This window comes from Paramisgurnus dabryanus, chromosome 1, assembly GCF_030506205.2.
Source record: "Paramisgurnus dabryanus chromosome 1, PD_genome_1.1, whole genome shotgun sequence".
Classification (NCBI taxonomy): Eukaryota; Metazoa; Chordata; class Actinopteri; order Cypriniformes; family Cobitidae; genus Paramisgurnus; species Paramisgurnus dabryanus.
The window spans coordinates 37,219,964-37,247,481 of NC_133337.1; the positions used below are offsets into that span (position 1 = coordinate 37,219,964).

A 27,518-nucleotide genomic window follows, 5' to 3' on the forward strand; every position below is an offset into this window, starting at 1 on the left:
AGGGGTGTATAAAGACCTTTTTATAATGAACCATTATGTTTTTATTACATTAGAATGAGACGTTTTTATCTACATACACAGAGGGTCCCCTTACGTGGAGGTCGCCATTTTGTGCCACCATGTTTCTACAGAAACCTTTAACAGACAAACTTTTTTTACTAAGTTGTCTCTGACGATGACATGTTTTACCGGTGACGGCTACTGTAGCTTCTCTATGTGTTTCAAAAGCGAGGGGTGAGCAGTGTATTGAGCCGTTAGTTGCAATTTGCAACCTCACCTCTAGATGCTTCTAAAATTTACACACTGCACCTTTAAATGTAGTACACTGAAAAAAATATTAATTGAATTTAATCAATTTATTTAAGCTACATTTAAACAAAAAAAGATTAGTAAAGTAAAATAAAATATAAAACTTTTGTTTTACATGTAGCTTAAATAAATTGATTGCAACCACTTACCTTAAAAAATGATTAAATTCAATTAATAATTTTTTTCAGTGTACTGACACTGTATACTGACACAAAATATCATATAATCACGTATGAATTATGAACAGATTATTGGAAATATCAGTAAAACAACTTCATCTTATATTATGCCGTGTTTGGACTAAAAATTGAATAAATATTACTCCTCTCTTTAGAAATTTGAAGTAAACATATAAACTCAATCAATATTTCTCCAAACATGCACGCCTTTGAACCAAAAGCCCAGAGGGATATTATTTTGTAAAGAGCTTTCATGATGAGCATTCATTACATTTTTCTCAATGAATGCGACTGAGGGTAGAGCCCTGCATTTCAGCCCAAGCCCGACCCGACCTTTTTACACCCCTCAGGTCGGGTTTCGGTCAATTTTAAAGGCGGAGTCCACGATGTTTGAAAAACGCGTTGGAAAAGGAGACGGGCGGACTACCAAAACACACTTATAGCCAATCAAATCAAATGCCGGGTTGCGTATGTGTGGGGCGGGTCTATCAACAGAAGGTCCAGATTCTATTGGGGTAGGGGCGTGTTTGTTTGGGTGATTTCAAATATCAACATTGGCTTTCAAACATCGTGGACTCCGCCTTTAACGTCACAGCTGATACGCGGGCGGACCTCGGGCTTATAGGCTTCTCCATCTTTTTATATTTTTCAATTTAATTAAAATAACCTTTTGACAGACGATGATTGCAAAACAAACGTAGTAAGACTTTTAACCTATAGCACGAGTCCGCTATAAGCACAGCCAGCCACACATTTACAATGCAGCTGTTGCGTATTTAACAGCAGGACCTTCAGCGCACCGGGAAAAAATATTAATGGAGGACTAGATTAAAACCTTGGATACTGCGCATAATCTATGCAAACAGCATCCAAGACATAATCTATAATATGCATAGCGAAGTTGTAAGATAAGGCAGGTTGCATGTTTATTCGGTTTCATGTTTATTTCGTTTCGTTTTGTAGCTATAGCCCTTTTCATTTTTTTATTTCTGCACCCGTTGCAGCTGCGAGCAGCAGAGCAATCTGCCTCCGCTTTTTAAAAATAGTGTGTGTAGATAATAAACGTTTAAACTAACACTGTGATATGCTGAAAATATATATTTTATATAGTTGTTCTTGTAGCCTTATAGACAAGTGAAGTGTTGATTTGAGAGTTAAATTCATCAAACTTACTGTCGGCTGCTATAACCGCTTGTTGGTTATAATAAAAAAACTTTAACAAACAAAATACTCTAAAATGTAAATAAAAAAAGAAATATAACTATTTTGCCATTTAAAACAAATCTGAACTGCTTTAAATGCTGCAAGAGTAGTACAGCTTCGAAGGAATCTGTGTAAGGAGTTATTTTTTGCTATTTCTGCAGATTTCTTTTGCAAAATCTATGCGGAATTTTGCAGAATAATTAAAAATGTTTTAAAACGATCTGAGAGAATGTGCGCTGTGAATATTACAAAACAATAAAATATTTTATAATTACATTTTATTAAAGGATTACCCTGAATTAAACTGGACCAACATGAACCAACAGATAATGGACAATGTGCTGTCACGACCATAGAGTTTTATATAAATTACATATATTACTGTCTACAGTGTAACAGTAAAAAGAAAAAGCTTCTCATAATGAATGTAGTCTATATCAAGATAATTTCATCTGTTTAACAACACAATGTATTTTATCTTGTAAACTGATTTGAAATAATAAATAATTGTCACGTCACTTAGCAGACGATAGAGATTTCATTATCTTCTCCGCGGTAAGTTTTATTTTAAATTCAAGTTTTACATATTAAATATTAAATAGTTTGTGCTTTCTCTCATAAAAACCTCACAGCAAACAGCACAGACTTCTAAACACACGCGATGCAGTGACTATATCTGCGGTCACAGATTCCTAATGGGGAGAATTAGGAATTCTATTTTCCTCTATTTTCCTCTATAAGGCCTATATTTTCTTCTTTTATTTTATTTTCTGAGCACCGGACTTGTGCTGAGTCTGACCGGACATTTTGAGCGTACTGAACTTCAAATCAAATGAATCAAATATTTTCTTTATTTTTTAACAATTATTCCATAGGTTCCAGTTCTGGGCCCCCCTCACCCTGGGCCCGGGACAACAGACCCGTTTGTCCCCCCCTGTCGGCGGGCGTGCTTACCTTAACATTTACTTTTGAACCGAATGCTTGTTTAAGATGATACAGGAAGTACAGGATTATTACTGATCTCATATCAGTAACTGTGACAACACACAGCACAGTTTCACTTGGTTTCAAATCATCAGCAGTTGTTGCAGTACAGAATCTACAGGATCCATGAATGAGACATTTTAACAATCTGCTTTCAGCAGAAATATTACACTGGTTACACCAATTTTCTCATTTCTGGTAAGATAGTCAAAGAACGGTTTTGCACTGTTTAACTTTAACTAGTTGACTTGCTGGATGCTCCCGATGTTGTTATGACATTTGTATTTGTTCAGTATAAATTCAAAGTGATGACTTACATTGTGGGGTTTAATATTTGTTAATTTATTGCATATTTACAGGTGTGTGTTTCTCCAAAGGACTGATCTTATTTTAATGAAGAGATGGATAAACTCATTCTTTTTATTTTTTTGTTACAAGGTTTGTTTCTTTATTTTTTTTACTAACAAAAAAGTGTGACATTTTTATTGTGCTGTGGCAATGACATCAGTGAGACGACCGAGCTATATCTGCAAATTCAAGTGCTAAATCTAGCCTATGTTTGGTGTAAAAAAATACATATTAAATATTACAAATACATAAAAATATTTTAACTATGAAACTTGGATATAATTTAGAATTAACAATTTCACAACAATATTTATTACAGCAGTTTAAATTAAAATTCACAAATGTATTTTATGTGAGGTAGATTTGACTGCAATTGAATGTTCTGTAGTTTTTACAAAATGTATAATGCATTATGTTTGTAACATTTATAAAGAAATGCTTAAATAATAAAAATAGATGTTATGTTATGTTATGTTATGTTATGTTATGTTTGTGTGTTTAAATGCTTTACACTATACAGTATGCTAGTTTGTTCGTCTCATCATGTTTGTATTGTAGGTGTTTGGTGTGGAGATTGGCTCATCAGTCTGCCAGAGAAGATTGAAGCTCTGAGTGGATCCTGTGTGATCATAAACTGCACATTTACTATTGATGAAAACAAACATGCCAAAGATCTCACTGACAGTGCTGCAGGAATGTGGTATAAAGATGGGCATCAAGACAACAAAAATATTGTGTTTAACTCCAGAAAGTCCAATCTCTCTTTTAAAGGGAACATAACTGGAAAATTAAAAGACAAGAACTGTACTACCATCTTTTATGATGTTACTTCAAATCATGCAGGTACATTTTACTTCAGGATTGAGGGTAATGGTGAACTGAAATATACCTATGAACAAAAATCTGCTTTAGGTGTGATCGGTAAGTGACAAATCAAAAAATTATTGTTAATATCAAATTGTAATCTAGTACAGTAAAAAAAATCAGTTTTTGCATATGTAGGCAAACAATGCAGAATGCTTAGATGGGGAAATAACAAGCTGGAGTTAGCTTAAGTTTTTTGTGACCTTTTCTAATATGAAATACACATCTGTACTTTTCAGACTCTCCCCCTAAACCCACAGTGCAGATGTTTAAGGATCAGATGGAGGTTGAGGTTCATGAGGAGGTGTTAGAGGGGAGCTCTATGTGTCTGCGCTGCTCTGCTAAGACTCTCTGCTCCTCTTCTCCACCAACTCTCACATGGAGCTCCACTGACAGACTCCACCTCAATGAGAGCAGCAGACTACAGCTGGATCAACAGAAACAAACTGAGATCATCTCTGATCTGAACTTCACTGCTACTCACCTTCAACATGGAGTCACTTTCATCTGCACTATAACCTACCAGCTACAGCAGAGGATCACAACAGCACAGAACAACATCACATTATGTGTTCAGTGTAAGAGGAAATCAATTTGAACTCGCTGAACAAATTATTGTAAATTACAGGACATAGTGATGCTCTAAATTTGTTTTTCCCTCAGATGCTCCTAAAAACACATCAGTGTCTGTGTTTCCATCTAACTCTGTACTGGAGGGCAGTTCAGTGACTTTGATCTGCAGCAGTGATGGAAATCCAGCAATGTTTAACTACACCTGGTACAGGGAGAATGGAAGACAGCTGGAGGAGCTGCAGACTGGATCTAATCTCACCTTCAATGTGACTGACCGTACACACACAGGATGCTACTACTGTCAAACCAGAAACCAACATGGCACCCATAACACATCAGTGTTGCTGGACATTCAGTGTGAGTATTAACTGTCTATTTTACTTCTATTTCCCAGCATGCACTGTGACATGAATGAATTATGCAGCTGCTTTTTTACTGTTTACATTACTGGTTCTCACCTTGTGTTGCTAATGTCACATAAACCATGGACAATACAACTTGGGTGCAATAAGCAACAGCGTGTGTACAACAGGGGTGAGGCCAGAAATTTTAAACTGAAGGGACCTAGGTGAAATAGGGTGGACCTCAATGCCTACTCTTAAAGGTATAGCGGAAGATTTTCGTTTTCCGGGTGGATCACCACTGTTATTGGTCATCCCAGATGTCAATCATTCTGATTATATGTTGACGTATAACGTCGTACGTGCTCGCCTCTAGGTTCGCTTTCTGCACATGCGCACTTTCACGTGTATGTGTGTTGTGCTACGGTTTCAACCATTCATTGAAGGTCGCGTTCTCACTGTGTTTTTTTCAAAATGTCTGAGGGTCGCAAGAGAAAAAGTGTCTATGAATTGTATGACAAGAAGAGAAAGGACTAAAAAGAAAGAAACAAGACCAGAGTGTTTATGGGAGACTATTTCACACGCTGGCGTGAGCTAAAGGACAGGTTGGGCTTCCCACGTGAAGTTTCTACTGGAAAGGTACATTTTGTCATGCTATTTGGAGAAATCCATTTAAAATCACTGCTAGTAAAAAGTTGATGTAAGCTATGATTAGCGATGCTAGCCCTGGCACAAGTCACGAACCGCACAGACACGGTAAACATGCCGACAGCAACTTGTAAACAGAGCGAAGAGAAGAACTGAGCTCCTGCATGCTCTCTCTCTGTCTCTGTCTCGTGCACGCGTTTAACAGACGTTCCCTCTCGGTAGGAGGGAGAGTGTTGCGTGTGCATTTTTTTAAAAATATCGAGGGGCGGTTCTTTTAAATAATTACATAATTTTACAATATAGTGGTTATACAATATAATAAGTATAAACGGATTACATCATGTTTTTTGAGTCATGGATCAAATAAATTCAAATTCAAAAACAAATCAAGAAGTTAGAACTTGAAAAGAAATAGAAAAGAACAAAGTTACAAATACAGTATAACAGTACAGAAATTGAGTCAAATGAATAATAACACTGTCTTCTTGACATTCTTTTCAATATAATTAATCTTTTCAAAGCTACAGAAGTGATTTTCCTTTTGTTGTTTGATTTTTTTGATTTTGTTTCCTTTTGTTGTTCTATGTAACATAATTAAAACAGTTATGATCAGTCTTGAAGGAAAAAATTAATGACTAACTTTTAAGACTAGTAATAAAGGTTTATGGGTAACACTTTATTTCAATAGTCAACTTTGAACATTTTACTAATTATAAGTAACTTTGCAACTACTTATCCACTACCAATCTTTAGAGAATTAGACTGTCTACTTAATATCTACTAACACTTTATTGTGATGATATCTCAACAGATATTCAGCTAACTACTGTATAAGTATCTTTGCAGGTGCATGTCAACTTATTCCACTAACCCAAACCTTTTCCCTAACCCCAACCCTTACGGTCTACTAATACACTAATGACAGTTAGCTGACGTATAGTTGCAAATTATTGAAAGTTAGTTGGCATGTAGTTGCAAAGTTATTTATAGTTAGTAGAATGTCTAAAGTGGACTATCAAAATAAAGTGTAACCCATTTATGCAACTGGCCACTGATTTCTGAACTGTTTGCGTTCATTTGAAGACATAACTGAATGTTTTTATGAGAAACCTTGCCATACCTTGCTTTTTGAAACACGTGTCTCTGTGCATGCATTCATGAGTCATTTATGAATCTGTGTGCGCAGAGCTAAAAGCTTATTTTAACATCTTCTTGGGCTTAAATTGTTTAAAATAGCTTGAATGTTAATATTTGTAAGGTTTAGAAACACATGTTATACAAATTATAAACTTTCTATATAAATAGTTATTTATTTCTGAAAGATGCGTATTTGAGCGATAATCATTAAAGATATTATTATAATTTATGCGTGATTTCTTTTGCTTTAACTTTGTGTCTCTTCTGACTGGGTGGGCCAGCTGTCAATCTGAGTGGGCCAGTGCCACCTTATAGCCCTTATGTAGCCTCACCACTGGTGTACAGTACTATGTATAATAGTAGGGGAGAGCAGGGCACAATGTAACCTTTTAGGCAGTGCTTTTTGACTTTGGCCCAATCATTAAAAAAATATTTAAGTTAGATTAATTATTGCACGTTTTGCAAGCTTCACATTCGTGCCTCCCCAGAAGAGAAGTCACTGCACACCACTGGTTTAAAGGTACACTCTGAGAAAGGGTGTGTTCATTTTTTCTTCACATTTTTTTGTTATGCTTTTAACACATAATAAATTAAAAGTAACACAAAACGTGTTGTTCCAATAATAACACAGATATGTGTGTATTCTGGGACAACACATTTAGTGTGTTGTCTCAAAACTAACACTGATTGTGTTGTTTTTAACTCATCCGATCTAAGATTTTAACGAATTATTAACCACAGGGTGACTTTAAAACTTTTGTTGCATGGCAAAATATCCATTATTTGGTAAGTAATGATCCTATAAACAAAAAACATTTCTTTAAATTCATATTTGTCTTTCACAGACAAAATATTAGTGAACTGATTTTAAACGATCAACGTTTAAACGTGCTGAGCATATGATTGTTAATGACATAGTGATGCTGCGAAATTGTTTTCCCTCAGATGCTCCTGAAAACACATCAGTGTCTGTGTTTCCTAACTCTGTACTGGAGGGCAGTTCAGTGACTTTGATCTGCAGGAGTGATGGAAATCCAGCAGTGTTCAACTACACCTGGTACAGAGAGAATGGAGGACAGCTGGAGGAGCTGCAGACTGGATATAATCTCACCTTCAATGTGACTGATCGTACACACACAGGTCGTTACTACTGTCAAACTAAAAACCAACATGGTGCCCATAACACATCAGTGTTGCTGGACATTCAATGTGAGTATTAACTGTCTATTTTACGTCTATCTCCCAGCATGCACTGTGACATGAATGAATTATGCAGCTGCATTTTTTACTGTTTACATTACTGGTTCCAGGGGCGGAGTGGGACCCAAAAATCTACCGGGAAATTTTATAGACCACCAACCCTCTGTTCGCGGTAAATAAGCAAATGCTGAAATCTAAAATAACAATAAAATGACTGCAAAACAACATGAAATACCAAGTAATAATTATTATTTATCTTAAAGTCAACAGTTCCCTAGTTTTAGGTAAGCTAAAGGTTACTTTGGTTGCAAAGCAGTTGCTTACAAAATTATTAAGCCTGTTTGGAGAGAGATATTTTATGTGACAAAATGTCAGTCATTGTGTGATAACGAAAATATAACGAGGCTTAAACTAACTTACGTGTTCTGAGCAGGTGTTGTCAGTGAACATGCTGTAAACTGTTGGCTAAGTTACAGACACTCATGAAAAACTGATGATGATTATCTGGGAAACATTCTCTAACAGCAGTCAAGTTGTCATTGTTTGTGTCAAAGTTGTGCATTTGTTGTAACATTAAAACAGGAGATCAGACTTACTCTGTGCTGCTCAAAGTGATGCTCGGAGCTCCATTCCTCTGTGGGTGTGCGAGGCTATGCTTTTTTATTGGTTGTTGCGTTAAATCTTACCCAGATACAACAGTCCTATTTTCTGATTGGCTATTGTGTAGCCTCTTTCTTTATATTTTGATTGGCTGATAGAACTCCAGGGGAGACGGGCTTGATAGAGAGAGCGGTGCAGCCAGATACATTTTGAGCGCTGAAGCATATTAAATATATGATAAATAGGTTTTAGTGTGGCCGGAGTGCATGACTAAAGACTGAAAGCACGGCTATTATCAGACCAGCCCTCGCAGCCTTAAAACACTACTGGCCCACCGGGAAAAGTCCCGACTCTCCCGATTGCCACTCCGCCACTGACTGGTTCCCTTTCAGTTGGTCACTACGACGTCACGTCGTGACCGACAAATTAAAAAAACCGCTCCGAGGCGACCTATCTACTTCGAGAAACTTGGCATGCAGGTATTTGCATAATGCAGGCGCCGCCTCACCAGGTGCGTAGTTACGCCGCAGGTGCACAATACCAAATTAGCTTTTATTGCTTCAAAGCCGGCAGACATCTGCTCACGAGAAGCTGTAAACTGATCTTCGTAGTTCCTGTTCTGTGGGAAAGTCATCACTGCTTGCTGAAGTTGGTTGGACCAAGGCACCTCAGCGGAGGCTCACAGTTTTTTCTCCACCCTTTTCTATCTCTCTCTCTCTCTCTCTCAATTTAGGTTTGAGTTCGAGTGAGTGCATTGCCTTGTTTCCTCAACTTGCACAAAAGAGTGATTTCTCTAAAGAGCAGCACGTTTGAGCTTTGTGTCTTTTTAAAGGCTCACTCGTGTCACGGTCGGGTTTGTCTATTTAAAGATGGAATTCCGTCCGTGCTCCGTTTCTGGTTGCGGTGTATTCATCGCCCCCCGGGATGGCCACGAGCGTTGTCTTTCGTGTCTGGGGCTCCAGCATGCTGAGGCAGCGTTCCATGATAGCTCATGCTCCATCTGTGAGGGCATGTCTATGGCGGATTTGCGGAGACGGGTGTCGTTCCTCCGGCAACAGCCCCCGCCTTCCAAGCCTAGTGCTGCTAAGGGCGCAGCTACTAGACTTACTAAGGATGACCTCTGTATAGCGGTGCTGGGTCGGTCCGCTGGTTCATCCAGTGGCTCCCAGCGCCCTGATCCATTGCCAGCGGAGGTCCCGATGGAGACTAGTGGCCCGTGTTCTACGGCATCCTCGCGCTCTGTCGAGCCTCCACCGAAGACGATGTCCAACATTATGTCGGAAGGGGGGCTGCCAGCTTCGCACGGCAATCCAGACACGCTCCCTCCTTCGGGTAGGGTTGCGGGACCTGCGTTCGCCCCCGAGATGGCAGCCATGCTCGCTCGGGCGGCAGTCGGCTTGGAGTGGACTGAACCTCCCCCACCTGAACCGTTCCGCCTCGATGATTGGTACTTGGGGGGTGTGAGAGCTACTCAGTCCTCGCCCCCGGTGCCCTTCTTCCCGAGGTGCATGAAGAGCTGACGCGGTCGTGGAAAACCCTGTTTTCCGTCTGGAACCGGCCGTATCAGCCATCACCTCTCACCTCTCTTGAGGGTAGAGATGCCAGGGGGTATACTGGTATCCCGTCAGTGGAGCGGCCAGTCGCGATGCAATTGTGTCCGGCCGGTGTCGCTTTCTTCTGGCGGGACCAGCATACTCTACCCTCACGGGCCTGTAAGCAGTGTTCCGTGCTAACCGGTGCTGCTTACAAAGCCTGTGGGGAGGCAGCTTCAGCCCTGCATGCCATTGCATTGCTGCAGGCTCACCAGGCTAAGGCTCTGAGGGACCTGCAGGCGGGAGGTCACGACTCGGCAGAGTTGGCCGAGCTCCGTGCGGCTACTGATCTGTGCTGTCGTTCGTGCGATGTCCATGAACGGCATCTCTGGCTGTGCCTGGCGGACATAAAGGATGCTGATAAGACCGGCTCCTGAATGCTCTGGTTTCCCAGGCCGGCCTGTTTGGCGAAACGGTCGAGGAGTTTGCCCTGCAATTCTCCGCGGCCAAGAAGCAGACTGAGGCCATCGCTCAAATCATGCCGCGTCGGAGGAGGGCCGGTTGGGGAATCCTTGGTTTCATTTTGTTTCTGTTCCGCCAACTTTTCAGTCGGCACCCACTCAGTCACAAAAAGAGCGATTATGCACTATTCGTCTCGGCTATGCGATCCAATTTTCCCGGCGCCCCCCAAATTCTCCGGCATTCGTTTAACTACAGTGAGAGCTGCCGATGCGCACGTCCTCCGTGCGGAGATTGCTGTTCTACTGGAGAAGGACGTGATCGAGCCGGTCTTTCCACCTGAGATGAGGTCAGGGTTTTACAGCCCTTACTTTATTGTACCCAAGAAAAGCGGCGGCTTGCGACCGATCCTGGACCTGCGTTCCCTGAACTGTGCACTTCACAGAATGCTGTTCAAGATGCTGACGCCCAAACCAATATTTCCGTGCATTCGTCCAAACGATTGGTTCGCATCTATCAACCTGAAGGACGCGTACTTTCACGTATCGATTCTCCCCCGGCACAGACCGTTTCTCAGCTTTGCATTCGAGGGGCGAGCATATCAGTACAAAGTCCTCCCATTCGGGCTCTCTCTCTCACCCCACGTATTCACCAAAGTAGTGGAGGGGGGTTTAAAACCCCTGAGAGAGAAAGGTGTGTGCATTCTCGCGTATCTAGACGATTGGCTCATAATAGCTCAAACACGTCAGACGCTTTGTGATCACAGTGACTTAACTCTAAAACACCTCGCTCGTTTGGGTCTTCGGATCAACTGGGAAAAGAGCAAGCTTTGCCTCGTGCAGAGAATCTCTTTTCTCGGTATGGAACTAGACTCGGTCGATTTGACAGCTCGTCTTAACTGAAGCACGTGTACAGTTGATTCTGACTTGCCTGCAGGGACGGACTGGTGCCAAAAAACAGCCCTGGACTTTTTCCCAAATAGGCCCATCATCCGGCCTTTCGCAACTGACACAAGGATGTCCTGATACTGCCAAAATACTGTCAGACTATCAGACAAGGTTATTTAATATTTTGTCAATGTCATATTACACTTTGATGTATAATAAGGCTGTGGAATAATGAAAATTCCTAGGCCCTATTAATTTTGTATGTAAAGCTTTCACAAACAACCACCAGGTCTTTGTCAATTCCACAATACTAAAGACAAAAAAAAAGAAAAGGAAAAACTGCACTCAGACAGAAAGTGCAAGCTAGGATTTTTTGATTAAACTAATATTTGGTCAATTATTTAGCCCCCTGTTTTGTATATTAGCACGTTTAGAGTGGTAGCATCCGTTTAGTCTTCATTGTTGCAGAAAATGTGAGCTCACTACAACCTATCATATACAATAAAGTCAATGAAAGAAATGAAAACCAATGCAATACCATGATGTCCACCCACAGACTGTTTTTAAATGGGGTTGGATGAATATTTTTGCTTTGGTGTGTGTGATTTTGTTTAGATGACAGTTGTAAGTTACAGTTTGACAAGAGTTTACAGTTTGACAAAAGCACAAGGTTTTGTTTTATTGCGACTGCACAGAAATATAAGCAAACACTTTGCAGTTTGAATGATGTCCCATATGAACAAAATGACGGATTATGTATTGATTTTACGTTTCCTCTGTTCAATCGTGCCCGCGCCTCTCCCTCTCTCTCTCTCTCTCTCTCCCTCTCCTCTCTCTCTCTCTCTCTCTCTCTCTCTCTCTCTCTCTCTCTCACACACACACACACACATGCGCGCGAGACACACACACATCACGTCTCTCTCTAACAGTAGTTGCGCATTACATTAATTTTCACGCGAGTTTTATTTATATTGTGTACATTATATTATAAAAATGTCACATGTCCTGCTACTACTGGCACTTAGCTCTTGCTGATGTGAAGTTAACTCGGTCTGTCCCTCATCATGACCAGGCTGTGGATACTCAGGGCAGGCTCGTGAACATATAGACCATATAGACGCTCGCGAATTCTGGGAATCCATGGACCAATCACGGCTAGTAGGCCGACTCTTCTTCCTTGTTTTTTTTTACACGTAGCAGCATATAAGTGATTGTATTAGTGCCTCTGCTGTTGGCTGTTCATATTGCATTGTTAGACTTTTTTGCCGTCGGCCGGGTAACGGCCCTCCGTTGAACGGCCGTTCTGGACTTTTCCAGAACGCACAGATTGCCAATCCGTCCCTGCTTGCCTGAATACGTTCAAGAGCAAGAGCGCGGTCCTGCTGAAACAATTTCAGAAGCTCCTGGGACAATGGCAGCAGCTGCAGCTGTGGCACCGCTTGGCCTGCTCCATATGCGACCACTTCAGCATTGGCTTCACGACCGAGTCCCGAGGAGAGCGTGGCTGCGCGGCGTTCACCGTGTTATCATTACACCTGCATGTCATCGCACTTTCGCCCCGTGGTCAGACTGTGCGTTTCTCCGGGCTGGTGTGCCTCTGAGACAGGTCTCCAGGCATGCAATAGTATGCACAGATGCCTCGGACACGGGATGGGGAGCCACGTACGACGGGCTTGTGGCTTCGGGGGTCTGGTCGACACCCCAGCTGCATTGGCACATAAACTGCCGAGAAATGTGGGCTGTATATCTTGCGCTCGTCCGTCACCTCCTCACCTGGTGTCAGAAGAATCTGAGGTCTCTTCGTGCCATTTATATTCCGGACGCACTCAATATAGAGGTGGATGTGCTCTCTCGAGCTGCGCGCCCCGGCGAATGGCGACTCCACCCCATAGCGGTTCAGCAGATTTGGAGACGTTTCGGCAGAGCACAGATAGATCTGTTTGCTTCCCCAGAGACGGCCCTTTGTCGCCTGTTTTATTCACCAGCCTACGACTTGCTCAGCGTGGATGCATTGGCACACAGCTGGCCGCGAAACATGCGCAAATATGCGTTCCCCCCAGTGAGCCTCATTGCACAGACCCTGTGCAAAATCCGGGAGGACGAGGAGAGCGCGGAGTGCTTTTATTTGCGCCATATTGGACAACCATGAGCTGGTTTCCAGATCTCTCTCTCCTTGCGACAGCCCCTCCCTGGAAGATTTCCCTGAGGAAGGATCTTCTTTCTCAACAAGAGGGCACATTATGGCACCCGCGCCCCGATCTCTGGAGCCTCCATGTGTAGTCTCTGGAAGGGGCGCGGAGGTTTTGAGTGATTTACCGCAAGAGGTATCTAACACCATCGCTGCAGCGCGAGCGCCGTCTATGAGACAGGCTTACGCACTTAAATGGACCTGTTTGTTGACTGGTGTTCTTCCCAATGTGGAAACCCCAGAGAATGTCCGATCAGTGTCGTGCTTTCATATCTCCAGCGCCGTTTGGAGAATAGGCTGTCACCATCCACTATCAAAGTCAATATCGCTGCGATATCAGCTCACCATTCACCCGTAAACGGTAGGACAGTGGGTCAGCACGACCTGGTCATTAGATTTCTCAGAGGCCCATGAAGGCTAAATCCTTCGCGTCCTCCCTCTATTCATCCTTTGGACCTATCCTTGGTGCTGAAGTCACTCCAGAAAGCTCCCTTTGAGCCTCTGCACTCTGTGAGTATTAAATTTCTCACTATGAAAACTCTAACTCTACTGGCTTTGGCATCTGTTAAGATGATAGGGGACATTCATGCATTTTTGGTCGACGATTCATGCCTCCAGTTCGGGCCCACAGCATCCAGCGTAACACTGAGACCTCGGCCCGGCTTCGTGCCCAAAGTTCCCACTACTCCTTTCAGAGATCAGGTGGTGAACCTGCAAGCGCTGCCTTTGGAGGAGGCAGACCCAGCCATGGCTTTGTTGTGCCCTGTCCATGCACTACGTGTGTATATAGACAGAACGCAAAGAACCTCAGACCAGCTCTTTGTCACGGTGGTCAGCAGAAAGGGAAAGCTGTCACCAAGCAGAGGATGTCCCATTGGATTGTGGATACTATAACCCTTGCATACCAAAAGCAAGACGTGCCTTGCCCATTTAATTTACGTGCTCACTCCACTCGTAGTGTGGCATCATCTTGGGCACTGGCTCGCGGTTCCTCACTAATAGACATTTGTAGAGCTGCAGGCTGGGCGACGCCTAATACGTTAATTAGATTCTAGTGTTCGTATCGAACCAATATCCCTTAGGGTTCTCTCTTTAAACCAGTGAAGAACACAGAGGGTCGGCTCATATGTCGGCTTGCAACCTCTATTTTGGTGCTGCACATTTGCACCATTATGGAAGGCCATTAAGACAAAACTGTCACAAAACAGTTTTTGGCCTCCCCCACCGGCCTGATGGCCGATGTTGCGGAGCATTCGCTGTCAGCCTATCACGGATGTATTCTCTGTAAACCTGTGTAGGCCAGGCGTCCACATTGTGTCCCCTACGTGGGGTTCCTATGTGTGTATAGTCCGTGGGGTTAAAATCCTCCACGTTTTCTCTTAGCAGAGCCTGCTCTGCACTTCTCTGTCATACTATGTACTGTTCAGAGACCTCTATTTGGGCATCCAGCCGGTTGTTTCATATTCTATGTCATCCAGTTACCTTCTTAGGGGATGGCTTCCGCAGTGTTCCTAACTCCGCCCAGTTTAGGTCGCTTCCCCAGTTTGCTGGTTCACTATCGTGGGTTATGGAACAGGTAGTGAGCGGCCTTCTGCACTTTGCCTCAGGTTCCGCCCCCTACGTGGAGGGCGGAGGGCTTTTGCAGGCACTGGAAGGGTTCAGCTGCAGTGGCGTTTTGGTAGGGATTCCCAATTCGTCGGTCACGATGTGACGTCGTAGTGACCGACTGAAAGGGAGTGTCTCGGTTACGTATGTAACCCTCGTTCCCTGAAGGAAGGGAACGGAGACGTCACGTCCTGTCGCCACAGTTTGCTGTTCCATTGCTGTTTCTAGGCCGGGCACTGCTGCTCGACTTTCTCAGCAATAATATAGCTAATTTGGTATTGTGCACCTGCGCCTTATATACGCACCTGGCGAGGCGGTGCCTGCATTATGAAAATACCTGCATGCCAAGTTCATTGGCGTTTTTATAGTTTCTCGAAGTAGATAGGTTGCCGCGGAGCGGTTCCGAATTCGTCGGTCACGACGTGACGTCTCCATTCCCTTCCTTCAGGGAACGAGGGTTACATATGTAACCGAGACGTTCTCACCTTGTGTTGCTAATGTCACCTTAACCATGGACAGGAAAACTTGGGTGCCATTAGCAACAGCGTGTGTACAGCAGGGGTGAGGCCAGAAATTTTAAACTGTGTGGACCTTGGTGAAATAGGGTAGACCTCAATGCCTACTCTTACATAAATGGCATACTTTTACAATATAGTGGTTAGACAGATTAAATCATGTTTTTTAAGTAACTTTGTGTCTCTTCTAACTGGGTGGGCCATCCGTCAATCTGAGAGGGCCAGTGCCACCCTAGCCCTTATGTAGCCTCGCACTGGTGTACAGTACTATGTATATAGGGGAGAGCAGGGCACAACCTTTTGGGCAGTGCTTTTTGACTTTAGCTCCATCATGCAAAAAATATTTAAGTTAGATTAATACATTTTTAACACAATCAACTAGAGTTCTCAACGGGCCTGAAAATTACAACCCGACACGACCCGGCCCGTGGCTTTTAAAGCCCGAACCTGATGTAACCCGACACATTAATGTAAATTATCTGTCCGAACCCGACCCGCGGCCCGACCCCGCGGACCCCGTGCCTTTTTTTCTCATACACGTAGGCTATTATCATGACCAGCAGATGGGAATTCAACAGATCCGAACAGATCCGCTCTGAAGCCGGCAGCTCCGGTCTGGATCCGTTGCTGATCCGCGCCGGAGCTTATTGCTATCCCCCGCCCCTCTCTGTGATGCACGCAGCAGCCAGACCAGACTTTCTTTACGGTGAACAGCAGTAACGATTAATAATTTTTTTCACGAAGAGTAAAAGATAAAGCCCGAGGTCCGACCCGACCCGACTCATTTGCTTATATTTTTATATATTGCTCATTTGCTACAATCAACACACAAATCTCTGCTACAAATGAACACTTAAACTTTGTTTGTGGGACCTACCGTTATCGTACAATTACACCGAAAGTGAAAGGAGTGCAAACGTTACAACTTACCCCATAGTTGGGATTAATTGTAACGGAAAGAGGGTTTGTTGTAACACCTGCTGAAAATCAAGGTGGACATTGTTTATATATCTGCCTATAAAAGATAGATATCCACACATTCATCCATCCTTGATCCTTCATCTAACCTTGTATTAAGCATCAATGCATATAAATAGATTTTTTTGAAAGGGCTGCACAATTAAGACAAAAAAAATTATAATTGTGTATTATTTCCCCTGGTATTGTATTAACAGTTATCATTTTGAGAACTGCATTCTCTTCTGTAATCAGAGCCATATTTAACTGGATGGCGTTACTTTAGTTATTTTTATGCATTCTGTATTGTATTGTATTGTATTTTATACTGTCTTACAGTATGTCTTGCACTGTCTTTTTGTACTAGGTTGCATTCATGCACGGTATGTGGCTAGGCTAAATATTTACTTATTTTAGCTCTTAGCTCTGTGTTGTTTTATGTAGTTCAGTGTCTTTGTGTAGCACCATTGTCCTGGAAAAACGTTGTCTCACTTCATTATGTACTGCACTGCTATAATGGTTGAAATGACAATAAAGCTTAGACTGACTCTTTTGACTATAGGAGGAATTTTGAAAAGTGGCGTGTGGTCACCTCTTTTTTGGGCAGAAAGAAATGCAAAATATGTGTTTGTTGCATCATGTGAACTTGTGCATCGCACATCATTATGTGCCTGCTGCAGACCCATCAAAAGGGTTTATAATAAAATAGTGCTTGTGTTCACAAGATACTCGCAAGACACTGGGTTAACACTTAACTCTGATAACAGATGAGATTAAGTGAGTTTCTAGCAAATGCGAGCATCTCTTTTATCATAAATCCTTCAAGCACGTCTGCAGCAGGCACATATTTTGGCATGACGAGCCACACACAACAGGCAAACATACATGTTTTGACGAGCTTCAAATTCGTGCCTCCCCAGAAGAGAAGTAACCGCACACCACTGGTTTTGAGGTACACTCTGAGAAAGGATGTGTTAATTTTAATTGTACATATTTTTTTTGTTATGCTTTTAACACATAATGTGTCATTTTGTGTTGATTTTGTGTTAAAGCTCCCGTTCTTTCTGTGTTTTTAAAGCTTTGATTGTGTTTTACGGTGGCCCTGAAGTGCAAACCACAACAACAAATTACTAAACAACAACAACAAATTAAAAAACACTACAACAAATTAAAAACACAACTACAAATTAAAAAACACTACAACAAAATAAAAAACCATAACAATATAAAAAACACAACAGCAAGTAAAAAAAACACTACAACAAATTAAAAAACAACTACAAAATAAAAAACACTACAACAAATTAAAAACACAACTACAAATAAAAAACACAACTACATTAACCTACCGGAAGAGGTAGGTCCCAGTGGGCAACATGAGACATCGCTGATTGGACGACACTGCAGTTCGGCTTTTGAACCGGAAGTTATTCTTACTGTAGCGCGTGGTTTGGAAAGAAGGAAGGACAGCAAAATGTTTTGCCCAAACTGCGGAAAAGAACTGGTTGAGCTGTCCCCGAACTTTTGCAGCGGCTGTGGCAAAAGGCTTAAAGAAATATCTACCATCGGAGACACCCAACAACCTTCGAGTAAGTTAATAAGAATAGTGTAATGCTTACGTTGCTTGTGGATGTAAAGTTAGCTTACTACTATCTTTAGCGGTTTCCAGACCGTACCCTTAGCCGGCCCCAGCAGCTGCTACATTTGGGTCATCTGTAACATTCATGTTTGACAAAATTCACTACAGGAAGAATAACTTCCGGTTCAAAAGCCGAACTGCAGTGTTGTCCAATCAGCGATGTCTCATGTTGCCCACTGGTATTTACCTCTTCCGGTAGGTTAATGTAGTTGTGTTTTTTATTTGTAGTTGTGTTTTTAATTTGTTGTTGTGTTTTTTTATATGTTGTAGTGTTTTTTATTTTGTAGTTGTTTTTTAATTTGTTGTAGTGTTTTTTTTACTTGCTGTTGTGTTTTTTTATTTTGTTATGGTTTTTTATTTTGTTGTAGTGTTTTTTAATTTGTAGTTGTGCTTTTAATTTGTTGTAGTGTTTTTTTAATTTGTTGTTGTGTTTCTTAATTTGCTGTAGTGTTTTTTATATGTTGTAGTGTTTTTTTAATTTGTAGTTGTACTTTTAATTTGTTGTTGTGTTTTTTTATATGTTGTAGTGTTTTTTAATTTGTAGTTGTGCTTTTAATTTGTTGTAGTGTTTTTTTAATTTGTAGTTGTGTTTCTTAATTTGCTGTAGTGTTTTTTTAACTTGCTGTTGTGTTTTTTATTTTGTATTTGTTTTTATTTTGTTGTAGTGTTTTTTAATTTGCTGTAGTGGTTTTTAATTTGCTGTAGTGTTTTTTTTTATTTGTTGTTGTTTTTTAATTTGTTGCAGTGTTTTTTAATTTGTTGTGGTGTTTTTTAATTTGTTGTTGTGTTTTTTAATTTGCTGTAGTGTTTTTTAATTTGATGTAGTGTTTTTTAATTTGCTGTAGTGTTTTTTAATGTGTTGTGGTGTTTTTTAATTTGTTGTAGTGTTTTTTAAATTTGTTGTTGTTTTTTAATTTGTTGTTGTTGTTTAGTAATTTGTTGTTGTGGTTTGCACTTCAGGGCCACCGTAGTGTTTACAGTGTGAAATATAACATGTGTTTATGTTTCACGTGTAAAAAACACATTATTTTTACAATTTACTTATCTGTATAGCGCTGTTTTCACTGTCCTCAAAATGGTCTGATGTCTTCCTTGTTCTATGAAGTCCCTCCTTCAGAAATGCGTAGCGAGTTCTGATTGTCTGGCTTGTTTAGTGTGTTGTGATTCGATAGCAGCTTAGCTTGCCGTTAGCTGGCGACTGACATATTCCTGTGGGCGGAGTTTAGTCAAAAAACTGTAGTCAAAAGGGCTGCAGTCCAAAGCGGCTGTTCGCTCTAGGCTTTGAAAGGCGAATTATGTTAAAGAAAATATATCGCCTGGCAGTGAGCTTTATCATTTAACAGGTATTATTTATGCTATTATAGCAACATTACACACTAACTAGGGTTTAAAAAATGCGATCAGAAAGAACGTGACCTTTAAAATAAAACACAAGTTGTGTTAAAAATAACAAATTGTTTTGTTCCAATAATAACACTAATTGTGTTGTTTTTACCTCATTCATTCTAGGAGTGTATCGAATTATTAACCACAGGGTGACTTTAAAACTTTTGTTGAATGGCATAATATCAATTATTTGGTAAGACAATAATTCTATAAAGAAAAAAAATTACTTAAATTCACGTTTGTCTTCCACAGACAAAATATTAGTGAACAGATTATAAACGACCAACATTTAAACATGCTGAGCATATGATTGTTAATGACATAGTGATGCTCCAAATTTATTTTTCTTTAGATGCTCCAGAAAATACATCAGTGTCTGTTTCTCCATCTAACTCTGTACTGGAGGGCAGTTCAGTGACTTTGATCTGCAGCAGTGATGGAAATCCAGCAGTGTTCAACTACACCTGGTACAGAGAGAATGAAGGACAGCTGGAGGAGCTGCAGACTGGATATAATCTCACCTTCAATGTGACTGTTCGTACACACACAGGACGCTACTCCTGTCAAACCAAAAACCAACATGGCACCCAAAACACATCAGTGTTGCTGGACATTCAGTGTGAGTATTAACTGTCCTTTTTACCAGCAAGAGCACAAAAACACATAAACAAGTAAATTATTTTATTATTGGTCTTTTTTCCTCACTTTCTCTCAGATGCACCCAAAATCTCTCTCTTCAGTTGTAACAGAACTGATGTAACTGTGTATTTGTGTGAGGCTCATGGGAATCCCTCTCCTAAAGTGGAGTGGTTTCTATCTGGACGTCCTGTCAGTAACTCTACAAACACATTCATCAGTGAGGAGCGATTGAGCAGCACAGACTTGAGGAGCTTCATTTCTCTCCAGTCACTTACACACACAGACACTCTGCAGTGTGTCACCATCAACACTCATGGCAATGCCAGTCAACAGTTTCAACTGTTTTGCAGTCCTCAGGAGACAAGTAAGTCCTCTGTATAAACATGTAGAAATATTAAACTTCTCTAATTATTTATTTTAAAATGTTTCGTAATCTTTCATAATCTAGTCCATCGTAATTTTTTTCTAGTTTAGAGAAATAAAGTTTAAAGGCACACAAATGAAAAATATTAACCCTACCACAAACTTCTCTCTTTAAAGTGTGAGGACATTAGACCTATTTTTGCTTACAGCACGAAACTATGTTCTGCAGTAATAAACACAGAAGTGCTAAGAATGTTTGCGGCCATGTTTGCAACCACTCTGGGCCTTTATCTTAGTCCTATCTTTTTACAGATATCTCTAAAATCACATGCTAAAATTATATTTTTCTCCATTAAAGGGGAGATTTCACTAGCCTGGCTCCGCCCTCCTACGTGCTTCCGCTTATTTTTCATTTCGCTTCAACAGTACGTCTGGGATTTCTCTATAGAGTTTCGTTTTCTCCTGCAAAAATCTGCAGGACCAATCAGCGAACAGATGGGGGTGGCTAAGAACGATGACGTTGAGGTCGTGCGTCAGTTTGAGTTGTAGTTCAGTAATGGCAGCGGAGAAAGACGTGAGAAAAGCTATTCGGTCCGTTGTTGCAAAACTGCCGAATATACAGAAGTTAAAGCCGGAGCAAGAACCAGGTTTGCTAAATTTTGTTTGTCTGATTATTCTGACTTGTTGTTTCCGGACGGTTTCGGTGCATGATATACGTCACGACCACATGTTAGCGATTGGCTTTGGCAGATCCTGAGTGACTCTGGGCATATCCAATAGTTTTAAACTTCAACAATGGACCCTCCTTAACGGAAGTAACGCTTTGCTATGGAGCGTGGCCAGACTCTCTGTACAAATGAAATGAATGTACGAGAGTCTGGTTATACCAGGCTAAGATTTCACAAGACTTTTTTAAGATGTCAAATAAATCTTTGGTGTTCTAACTTAAAATACTCCACAGATAATTTATGTTAAAATTTCCACTTTGTAGTTGTAAGCAAAAATGTGACATTTTGGGTGTGTCATTTTAAATGTAAATAAGTGAACTGAACTAAATGCAGTGCTGTGGTTGGATAATGCAGCTTAAGGGGCGGGATTATCCCCTTCTGACAACACAGGGGAGCCAAATTTCAATTACTTATTTTTTTACATGCTTTCAGAGAATGGTTTACCAAAACTAAGTTACTGGGTTGTTCTGTTTCACATTGTCTAGGTTGATAGAAGCACTGGGGACCAAATTATAGCACTTAAACATAAAAAAGTCGATTTACGTGATATGTCTCCTTTAAAGGGACACTCCATTTTCCAGCTCCCCTACAGTTAAACATTTAATTATTACCGTTTTGAAATTCATTCAGCTGATCTCCGGGTCTGGCGCTACCACTTTTAGCATAGCTTAGCACAATCCATTGAATCTGATTAGACCATTAGCATCACGCTTAAAAAAATAACCAAAGAGTTTCGATATTTTTCCTATTTAAAACTTGACTCTTCTGTAGTAACATCATGTACTAAGACTGACAGAAAATTAAAACGTGTGATTTTCTAGGCAGATATGGCTAGAAACTTTCTGGCGTAATAATCAAGGACTTTGCTGCCATAACATGGCTGCATGAGTTGCAATGATATTACGGCTATTACTATTTTCGGCTGCTGCGTAATATCATTGCGCCTCCTGCAGCCATGTTACGACAGCAAAGTCCTTGATTATTACGCCAGAATGAGAGTATAGTTCCTAGCCATATCTGCCTAGAAAATCGCAACTTTTAATTTTCCGTCAGACTTAGTACACTATGTAAAATATCTAAAATATCGATGCTAATGGTCTAATCAGATTCTATGGATTGTGCTAAGCTATGTTAAAAGTGCTAGCGCCAGACCCAGAGATCAGCTGAATGGATTCCAAAACGGTAATAATTAAATGTTTAACTCTAGCTTGAAAATGAGCATATGTTCAAAAAAAGTGGATTGTCCTTTTAATAGTAGTAAGAGTGCTTAGTCTTGTTATGTCAAAATATTTGGCAGCACCCTTAGCAACATAAACATATGTGACACTTTCTTTCACAAAGAAGTCATAAAGTTGTGCTGATGCATATTTATTTGCTTTAATATTTGTATTGTGTGGTAAAAACATTAAGGTAATAATTGTTTTTATGTTACTCAGCAGGTATCAGTGTTTTCTCTGTGCTGATCGGAGCTGCTATTGGAGTGTCAATAAAGATAATCTTGTGTGTCATCACCTATCTCTGTAAACGGTGAGTGCATGTTTGAGTGCAATACCTTTCACCATCTCTGATGATAAATATTTTAACAATATTGTTTGATCTGGAGCATCACAGAACATAAATTATGCACTTACATTCAGTGATCAGACTTTGGCCAGATTTACTAACAGCTTGCGCCAGTGCAAACCATCATTTTGTTGTTAAATAAAGACTGTCGGGATTTACTAAAGACACGCAGTGGATCATTAGCGCTGAAAAAGTGTGGTCTAGTTATATTATATCTGTATAGCATATATGTTTCTAGGAGTTTCCTTTTCAGATGCAAAATTTATGGGATGAGATTATTTAAATGATACAAGCAATGTCATTTAATAAGGTTTGCGCTTGTTATATAACTGGTATTTGCGACATTATTAAACACCAAAAAAGCATGTCTTAAATCATTTTAAGCTTGAAATCAGCGATTGTTGGCAGATTATTTTTTTACATGTAACAGTTTATTTGGAATGCCAGAGTACCATATTATTAAAAAATATTGTTTGCCAAGCCACATTTTTATTTGCTGGAGAAAAAAGGAGTAACTAGAAGAAGTCACACAATACCAGACGTTTCAAAACTTCTTGTAAACCTAATGTAATTTTTTTCTCTTAGTTCTTTTCATTGTCATATGGCTTTGTTAGCTGGGATTACACACCCCAAAATTTTCTGCTGTACCTGGTGCTGAACTCAAGCACAGATCACCTGCACATCATATTTGCAAGCCTAAACTATTTTGCGGTGCTCTTAGTAAATTGCTTTGGTTATTATGAAAATCAGCTGTTGCGCCTGTGTTATTTAATTTGCACCTTTTAAGTAAAATAACCGGCAGATATTGTCACTCCCATAGGTGCTTTTTTGGAATTGCGCTCTGACGCTAATTTCCCCTGTTTGGTAAATTTGGCCCTTTGTGTTGAGATCATTGAAAATATTTATGATTTTGTCACCAATAACAAAAAACACTTGTTATCTCATTCTATCTTGGTTTTATTTGTTCCAATAGATGTGTTTCACAAACACACTGTTACATGAACAGAAGAAGACTAACACTAAACTTTAATACCCAAGTGCCCAACAGGAAACACTTATCGTCACAATGGTGACTTTTTCACCAGATTTACGTATAGGGCTCTATCATACACCCGGCACAATGCAGCACAATACAGCGCAACGCAAGTGTTTTTACTAGTTTAAGCCTGGCGCAGTTATCGTTTCAAGTTTAGCACCACATTGTTTAAGGGCGTTTTCACATTAGCACTTTTGGGGCGCACCCGGGTTCGATTGACATCAGAGTTCAGTACATTTGGATGATGTGAACGCTGTCTTCCGAACTCGGGTGCGCACCCGCGAAACATACTCGAGTCCGCTTAAAAAGGGTGGTCTGGGGTTCGTTTCATGTGAACTCCAGATCGGTTCGCTGCTAATGTGAGCGCAATCGTACCAAATCGCGGAAGTGAACCGCTGTTAATTACGTATTATATGGAATGTCCCACCAAAACAGACGTGTGTGTTTGTGTGCGTGCACTTACCTTGACAACAAAATGCATAGAATGCTTGCTTGAGTTTTGTTCTTATTTTTTTAAACCTTTGGTTTTGTTTTCAAAGAAATAATACAGAAACGCACTTTCGTCTGTCTGCCGCAAACATACTAAAGTCGTTTCGATGACAACGCGGTCTGTCCGCCGACGTCAATTTTTGCGGAGGCATTCAGAAATCATCTCTCTGCTTGCAGTTAGTCAATCACACTTGTCGTCTTCTCATTTACAGCGGTTGCCAAGCAACATGAGAACGTGCCGGCTGCAGCTTGATGATGCAAGCGTACCGCGGTTCGGATGCAAAAATAATATGTGAACACAGTCCATGGGGGACATGGGGAGGGGGGAGCAATCGAACTCGGGTTCGGACCAGGCAATCGCACCAAATGTGAAACCGTCCTAATAGCAAATGCATTTGTGCACATTTTTGCGCCCATGGGCATTCTGGTCTGAAAACGAGGTGTGTTCAGGTACATTGTTGGCACATTGCTATTTTGAGGCAACTAAAATAGACTACAAGGTGACGTTTGGTTACAAAGATTGCTTAAAATATCTTCCTTCGTGTTAATCAGAACAATGAAATTTAAACATGTTTGTAACAACATGAGAGTGAGAAAATTATGACAGAATTTTCATTTTTGAGTGAACTATCCCGTTAAAGGTACACATTGATACCTTAAAGGGTACAGTACTGGTAGTACCTGAATTATACATACAGTATCTGTAACACAATGGTATATATTAGGACCTTTTTAAAGTACATATTTGGGCCATTTTTGTACCTTTTGTGTAGGATATATATTATTTTAATAATGGGGACATTCAATCTTTTTTTTTTTAGAAAAGAAAACAGAAGATCCTTAAAGACAAGACAAGAAGACATCAATGGACTTAATCTGTCTGACAGGGTGAGTTTCAACAAAAAACGCTTTTAATCTTCAAAGACATAATTGCTCGGAAACAAACTAACACACCTTCTACTACATTAGCTACAGCAGAATAATGTCTGCCTCTGTTGTATATCATTGATTCTACACTGATGTTCCTCCATTATGTTGTTTCAAAGGAGACCGAAGAACCTGTTTATGCCAATAAATCTGCTGAAGAAACTTCACTGAATTACCCACAATCCCTTCATTATTCCTCCATTGACTTCACAAACACACAAACAGAGTCAGACGAGATCAGGGGCGTCTCTTCACTTACTGCTGTCTATGCGGATGTCCGACATTATTCTGGACAAGAGGAAGAAAAGAGATCTGTGGGAAGCATTGAACCTTTGCACAACAGCAACATCTCAACAGTTGAGATAGCAGACAGTGAAACAAGAGATCTAGAATTTACCATCAGTACAGACCCTGAACAAGATCAGGCAAAGAAAACAGATTTGCAGTCTGATGACGTTTCTGATCTTTATGCTCAAGTTAAACGCACACAAAGAATTAAAAATTAGGTAATTTTCAAAAAATTTGACATTTTATGTTATGACAAATTTTAAACGGTTATGTTTTAACAGTCAAGATTTTTAAAGATATTCCTACAGAGAATTAAAATAAAGCAATAAGCCCCAAGAAGCAGTGGGTTACCAGTGCATTTTATAACAACGACGCGAAGCGGAGTGCCTAAAACCCCCTTAGCTGTTATAAAATGCACTGTAACCCCACTGCTTTGCGGGGGTTATTGCTTTTATAAAACGGTTACTTCATATGCATAATGTTAGCAGGATTTTATAAAATAAAACGCAAATAAGCTGTAATTATATTAGTGCAAATATTACTTTTCCGCCAAACAAAGTAGTTCCTCAGAAAGTGTGACTGAAACAGAGCGCAGTTCCCAACCAACACAGACGCAGCAAAGACACAATGAAAATATGATTTAAGACTGTGGTGTTTATTTTGTAAACCAACATTCATCTAATTTATACATTAACATTTATATCTTGCAACTGTTGAAGTGATAATCAAATATGTTTGGAAGCATTCTTAACTCTTTTTTTATTGTTGAGTGAATGCATCAGTGTTTAAGTTGGGTAAGATCGCCACCAGTGGATAGCGGAAATATTTGAGGTAGAAACTCCTCAGGGTGCGTTTCCTGGCGCAGTGATACTTCTGTAATGTGGTCTGAACCGTGGGTTTACTGGGGACCGCATTACAGAAGTATCATTGTGCCACTGTTGCTGCTTACTGATTTATGAAAATAAACACCACAGTCTTTAATCATTTTTTTTATTTGTATACAATTGCACAATTATGGCGATATCCAGATACATGTCAATAAATATTGTTGAGTCATCTAATCAATAAAGAGAAAACGTTCGCTGAGGAGTTTATACCTCAAAATAATATGTCCGCTATCCACTGGGTGGCATGGCTGGACTGGTAATCTGGCATTCCGGGCAAATGCCCGGTGGGCCGACGCACTTGGGGGCCGGTGGATATATGATACATGTCAATAAATATTGTTGAGTCATCTAATCAATAAAGAGAAAACGTTCGCTGAGGAGTTTATACCTCAAAATAATATGTCCGCTATCCACTGGGTGGCATGGCTGGACTGGTAATCTGGCATTCCGGGCAAATGCCCGGTGGGCCGACGCACTTGGGGGCCGGTGGATATATGATTTTTTTTAATTGGCCAACAACCGACCCATAAAGCAAGGACAGCGGCCCATTGGTTCATTTTCCATACTGACACTGGACTGGCCCAATAATCTCTTAACATGCTCCATCCCTCCCAGTGTGGACTGCATCCGACACAAGAAACAGAGGGGGTTTGTCTGACCAGCCCATAACACTCGTACATCGGGCAACGCAGCCCGTTGCTTTCTTTCTTTCTTTGTTTTTGTTTTTACATTATTCATTAATGGCGCTATAAGCCGCGGTGGCAACTGCATTTTCCAAAAAAGTTAGCGTAATTAGATGTTCATTTTTTTTAGACAGACCGGCCCAGGAGACACCTAATCAGCAGCCCATTGGTTCCTTTTTATTTGACATTTGGCTAGCCCAATCACAACTTTTAGGGCATTTTATGAAGCATGCAGCTTCAGTATGCTTCTATTTAAAATAAGTGATGAGAAGCGAGTGAACGTGCGGTAAGCAGAACTGCTTTTAAAACTACTGTCGTTTGATTTGTGGCTACATCAAACTTTTGATCACAGTTTTTATCA

General features: G+C 40.6%; 1 protein-coding gene across 1 annotated transcript; it reads left to right on the forward strand.

The window, feature by feature from the left end:
* Positions 1-3,076: 3,076 nt before the first annotated feature.
* LOC135749838 (Schwann cell myelin protein-like) lies at positions 3,077-25,805 on the forward strand. Its single transcript, XM_065268518.1, has 8 exons — positions 3,077-3,113; positions 3,582-3,944; positions 4,127-4,465; positions 19,907-20,173; positions 20,270-20,557; positions 22,721-22,811; positions 25,194-25,260; positions 25,419-25,805. Exons 1-8 carry the CDS (start codon positions 3,077-3,079, stop codon positions 25,803-25,805), a joined length of 1,839 nt encoding a protein of 612 aa, XP_065124590.1.
* Positions 25,806-27,518: the final 1,713 nt, after the last annotated feature.

Excerpts from the sequence above, each read along its gene's own strand:
- LOC135749838 (XM_065268518.1), top strand. The coding sequence starts at position 3,077 with ATGGATAAACTCATTCTTTTTATTTTTTTGTTACAAG. Across the intron at positions 3,114-3,581 it reads TTTTATTTTTTTGTTACAAG|GTGTTTGGTGTGGAGATTGG; the intron begins GTTTGTTTCTTT and ends TTTGTATTGTAG. Across the intron at positions 22,812-25,193 it reads ATCACCTATCTCTGTAAACG|AAAAGAAAACAGAAGATCCT; the intron begins GTGAGTGCATGT and ends TTTTTTTTTTAG.